A 5,701-nucleotide genomic window follows, 5' to 3' on the forward strand; every position below is an offset into this window, starting at 1 on the left:
ACAGCCTTTTACTTCCTTCAAAGGTTGTAAGACTTTTTTGGCTGCACTGTAAAACACGGCCGAAATGCAACGCTTGAGTATCAATATGAGCAAATAATACATCCAAATAGATTATTGTGAAGTAAAACTGAGCCAAAACAACAGCTGCTTACCCACAAAATGAATTTTTAATAACTTAATGCAGCGCAAACCCCTAAAACACATTGTAAGCTCAGTTACTTGGAAGAAAACTCACTAAAGCAATATTTACTCTCTCATACAGGCTCAGATACATATGAGGGAACTAAGGGCTAGCCCTTCCTGCTATGCGGGATATCTCAGCATTGCGAGGTGTCTGCTTTCCACGCAGAGATAACCTTCTCAGAGATGTACTTTGGCTCAAAGGGACGGGATCCTACAGAATGTAATCAGTGCGTATTAGGTGACAGCCTGCAGGCTGGAGTAAGAACAAAGGCTCCGCAACACAAGTCAGCCACATTAAAAGAAAACTGCAACCAGTTATTATGCTGCAGTGGCTTAGCCAAGGAAATCTGGGGTTTTTCCACTCCTATCAACTTATTTAAGACAATATTCTCCCTTTCCCTCCACCCCACTTTTCACTTCCTGGAATATGCTGGGAACATCGCACAAGATCACAGTTCTACTTGCCATCTACCTGGGTTCCCTAGGTCACGACAAGGGGTGTATAATCCATCTCCATGTTTATCAGACACTGAAGAGTTTGTTTCTGAGACTTCTTGCCAAGAGCTCCCGGAATTCCCTACTTTTATTTGCAGACAAATGCCATAAAGCCAAACAAAACTGGAAAAGAAGGAAAACGCCGTCTCTCCTTCTTCGTTCCCCTTTACAAGACAGCAAAACGCACCAGCAAGCAAACACCAGCTCACCAGCCCAGACTGATGTCAAAGAGCAGTATGCCAAAAGGGACATAAGGTTGTTCCTTAGGAAGACGAGTTTAAGAGACTGCAAGGATGAGAACCTCAGGCACAGCACATTTAGGCAGAAGGTGGGTACAAAAATGAAGATCATATCACCCTATTATTTCTCTTCAGGGATGGCTACCTCCTTTGATTAAGATGTTGCCTATTTTCTGCAGTGACCAAACAATTCAGATTTTTATTTTTTTTTTAAGTTGACTGAGGGAAGATTTAGGTTGGATGTCAGGGTTCTAGTAAAGTTCTTTACTATGAGAGTGGTGAGATGCTGGAAGCTCAGTTACTTGGAAGAAGCTGTCCAGAGAGGCTGTAGATGCCCCATCCCTGGAGGTGTTCAAGGCCAGGTGGATGGAGCCCTGTGCAGCCTGGTCTAGTATTAAATAGGGAGGTTGGCCCTGCCTGTGGAGGGGTGGTTGGAGATCCGTGATCCTTGAGGTCCCTTCCAACCCAGGTAATTCTGTGATTCTGGGATTTGCCATTGGAAAATGGAAAAGCTCCTTGCTCCAGCTGTTAGGCTTGGTCCAGGATTACCAGGATATTTGCATGAATAGCTATACAGTTTTCAGTTCAGCAAAATTCAGCCTAATACGTTATGCCTCATTCCTGTGTACTCCTAAAAAATGATCCAGTTTATCTGGCATAGAGATACAAAAATGCATCACTAGGGTTGTGAAGACAACAGACTGATCCCACCTTCATCGCCCTGCAGAAGGGAAACTGGTGAGAAAGCCGGATGGGAAGCCTGTTTCAGAGAGCGGACAAAATTGATGATCTCAAAAATAACAAGATGGGAGTGCACAGAGCACTTTGTTTACATACAAACCAGATTTGCAAGGTTGAAAGCATTTTTTGTGAAACAAGTATTTGTCTAAAAATATATATTTGGCTGCTAACAATAACTACTTGTAAGAAAAAGCAGAAAGCACCTCCTTAAATGTTTACAAGACCGCTTAAGCCAAACCAGACCCATAAGGCTGAGTGTCATAGTTTCAATAGAATTTGTTTCATTTTCACTTGCAGTTGTTTCAGAAAAGTGCACTGTTAAAGAATTCCTGGAGAAGTACACACTCATGTCTGAATCAAGAAAATCATAAGCACAAACAGTGCATCACTCCTGGTCAGCAGTTAACGCTTCAGGTACCGATGAAGGAGTACAGTAAGTGGATTTTCAGACTTCTTAATGCAGAATTTTATATTTTGCTTACACTACTTCTAAATAAGTCCTATGATTTACAAACAGTACGACTTTCTGAGTATCCATCAAAGAGGTTAACTGTATCGCTCATTTTAGAGAGATTTACTTACCACCGCTTGCACTTAGGATCACTTCTTAAAGCAGTGCCTGGCATTCAATTTGTAAGGCTCAAAAGCTGTATTATTTGTGCGGGACATTAGTCAGAGCATGAAGGGAAAAAAAAAAATCCAGCCAAGCTTTCTGATTTTTGAGTGGTCCTGTGTGGAGCCAGGAATTGGACTCGATGATTCCTGTAGATCCTTTCCAACTTAGGATATACTATGACAAGGATTCATATGCCTGTGAGGAAAGGCTTTTTTGTTTAGTGTACGTTACATTGCCCATTCGATAACACAAGTAGAACAACAGAGATATTTTGACCATGCCAATAAAGATATGTTCTGTCTTGTTGGTAACAGCAGTGAACATGGCAGGAGGACAATGTTGGCATGTGAACTGGTTCAGGAAAAGCTTTGTGTTCCATTTTGTTCACCAAGATGACCAACCGTTCTTACTTCGAAGTTTGAGTGAAGCCAACTTTTTTATCCAGAGGTGGAAAAGACTCCATACTATCAGATCCAAATAGCACACAAGAGAAGATTCCAGATTTAAATGCAAGCTAGACTTCATCAGGTAAAAGCAAGGGGTAGAGCACTGTCCCTTAGAGTCAGTGGTGAAAGGGGTGGAGAGATGGGAAAGTACGAAAAAGTGAAAGCCTGGAATAAATCAACAGCAGGGAGGCAGAAAAAGAGCAGAGGACACAGAGTTAAGACCAAAGAGAAGGGGAACAGTAAGATGAAGACAACATAGAACATATTATGTGTTGAAGGGCATCAGCTCACAACTGTTCATTGTCTCATCATCTCAAAGAGGTACATCAAAAATGAGCTGAATAGAACAGCAATCAAAAGCTATAGAAAAAGAACTATTTTTTTCCACCAGCAGGACTCATGTACAAAGCTATTCAGAGCCACATGCAGAGTGAAAACCTTCTCCAGATTATATAGGATAAAAGGCATCCACTGTCAGATAAAAAGTACTAGAGTGCCCAATAATGAGATTTGATGGCGCTTTGAGTTAAGACAGCTCAAGTGTCTCTGCACTTGTAAAACAGGCAATTGACAACCTGACACAACACACACATAATTAAAAATCGACTCTATTGAGGAGCTGTTCGTTGTGCCAGATGCTCTCTGCACTAACTGAGAGAGCCTGTGGAAAAAAAATATAGTTCAATAGCACACTATGTGCAACAAGAACTGCCCAGGGTGTAAAAAGTGACTGATTTATTTTTCTTTTATTTATATATCATAGACCATAGAATGGCTTGGGTTGCAAGGGACCTCAAGGATCATCAAGTTCCAACCCCATTGCCACTGTCAGGGCTGCCAGCTGCTAGATCAAGTGCTAGATAAAACTGCCCAGAGCCCCATCCAACCTGGATTTAAACATCTCCAGGGATGGGGCATTCACAGCCTCTATGAGTAACCTGTTTCAGAACCTCACCATTCTCTCAGTAAAAAACCTCCCCTTGACATCCAGTCTAACCCTTCCTTCCTTGAGTTTAAAACAATTCCCCCTTGTCCTATCACTATCTACCCTTGTAAAAAGATTTCCATCTTGTTTATAAACTACCTTTAAATATTGGAAGGCCTCAATGAGGTCTCCCCACAGCTTTCTCTTTTCTAAGCTGAGCAAATTCCTTCAGCCTCTCTTCATAGGAGAGGTGCACCAACCCTGGATCATCTTCGTGGCCCTCCCCTGAACCCTTTCCAAAAGCCCCATATCTTTCCTGTGTTGGGAATCCCAGACTGGACGCATTACTCCAGCTGGGGTCTCATGAGGACAGAACAGAAGGGGACAATCAACTTCCTCACCCTTCTTCTGATGGAACCCTACAATACCATTAGCCTTCCATGTGAGTGCACACGCCTCTGGTTGCTAAGCTTTTCATTTACCAGGACCCCTGTGTTCAGCTCTGGTGAGGCCGCACCTCAAGTACTGTGTCCAGTTTTGAGCCCCTCAAGCCCCTCACTGCAAGAAAGACATTGAGGCCCTGGAGCAGGTTCAAAGAAGTGCAACAAAGCTGATGAGGGGTCTGGAGCACAGGGCTTATGAGGAGCGGCTGAAGGAGCTGGGATTGTTCAGTCTGGAGGAGGCTCAAGGGAGACCTTAGAGAAAGCAATAACTGCCAGATGGGAGGTTTTAGTGAGCTGGGGGTCTGCCTCTTCTCTCCTGTAATTAGTGACAGAATTAGAGGGAATGGCTTCAAGCTGTGCCAGGAGAAATTCAGGCTCAACGTTAGGAAATACTACTTCTCTGAAAGAGTGGTCAGGCACTGGAATGGGCTGCCCAAGGAGGTGGTGGAGTCACTGACCCTGGAGGAGTTCAAGGAATGTTTGCATGTTGTGTTGAGGGATATGATTTAGTGAGAACTACTGGTGACAGGGGGATGGTTGGACTGGATGATCATGTAGGTCTTTTTCCAATCTTGGTGTTTCTGTGATTCTGTGAGTCCTAAGTCCTTCTCAGCAGGGCTACTCTCAAGAAGTTCATCTCCCATTTTGTATATACATCTGGGATTACTTCGACCCAAGTGCAACACTTTGCATTTTGCTTTGTTGAACCCCATTAAGTTCACCAGGGCCCACCTTTCCAGTTTATCAAGGTCCCTCTGGACAGCATCCCTTTCTTCTGCTGTATCAACACAACACACTGAGAAGTGCTACATATTTTGAAGAAAATTTTAAATAGAAACCAACTTATTTGCTAGTTCTGTTAGCCACTACTCATTACTGACTGAGAAAACACTGCCAGGAAGGAACACAGAAATACTGTCAAGGCAGCTAGACATGTCTACACATTTATTTGTAGTGTGTCCCAACAGAGTTCAGTGACACTTGGCTTAGAAAAGCATATTGACACAGCACATTTTTCCAAGGGAAAAAAAAAAAAAAAAAGCAACAATCAATATTTGTATACCACAATACAAATATTTTACTGTGGATTCTATAATGTAAACTCCAAGGATTCATCATCTAATATTTTCTGGGCCCATGAGCCTCATAACAGTATAACCTTACTTTGTTGAGCAGCATGCCATTTTGGCCCTCCAGTGCACCATCTGAAATCAAAGTTAAACCATCATTTATCAGTTTAATTAGTAACATGCTTGACATTTTCTACTTGATTTTTTTTTTTTTTTTTTTAAGAGTAGCTTGTGACAGAAAGTGAGAAAAAAAGCATTCAGCTGCCCTTTCCCTGTGACCAAGAGACTGAAATAGTAACGAATTCATGTCTGCAAACTTACTTTGACTCTCAAAGTTCTTAATCCACTACACTAAAGTAGAAATTTATAGTTAATGAGGCTTTCTTTCCCAATTGGGTTTGCAAAACTAACAGAAACCCTCAACTCAGCATTTTTAACACCTATTTTCTGACCATTCTAAGCAATAATGATGTTTTATGCAAAAAGGGAGCCAAACAACATGTTTTATATACTAATTTACCTCACTTAACAGAATACATAACA

The 5,701-nt window shown here is 42.0% G+C and overlaps 1 protein-coding gene across 18 annotated transcripts in view; it reads left to right on the plus strand.

Annotated features, from left to right (window-relative positions):
* Nucleotides 1-427: 427 nt before the first annotated feature.
* LOC125702687 (uncharacterized) overlaps nt 428-5,701 on the plus strand; it is a 29,836-nt gene continuing 24,562 nt past the window's right edge. For 9 of the 18 annotated variants that reach the window (XR_007380678.1, XR_007380681.1, XR_007380682.1 and 6 more), the window contains exons 1-2: nt 428-1,006; nt 1,956-2,091. Coding sequence is in view for 7 of the 18 variants with exons in the window: in XM_048966306.1 (XP_048822263.1) it covers nt 611-1,006; nt 1,956-2,091 (532 nt within the window). In the remaining 11 variants the exon portion in view is untranslated. Of the gene's footprint in view, nt 1,007-1,955; nt 2,092-2,588; nt 2,803-5,701 lie in introns of all 18 variants that reach the window. The other 9 variants (XR_007380684.1, XR_007380661.1, XR_007380663.1 and 6 more) reach the window with 2 other exon arrangements.

This window comes from Lagopus muta, chromosome 1 (assembly GCF_023343835.1).
Source record: "Lagopus muta isolate bLagMut1 chromosome 1, bLagMut1 primary, whole genome shotgun sequence".
Taxonomy (NCBI): Eukaryota; Metazoa; Chordata; class Aves; order Galliformes; family Phasianidae; genus Lagopus; species Lagopus muta.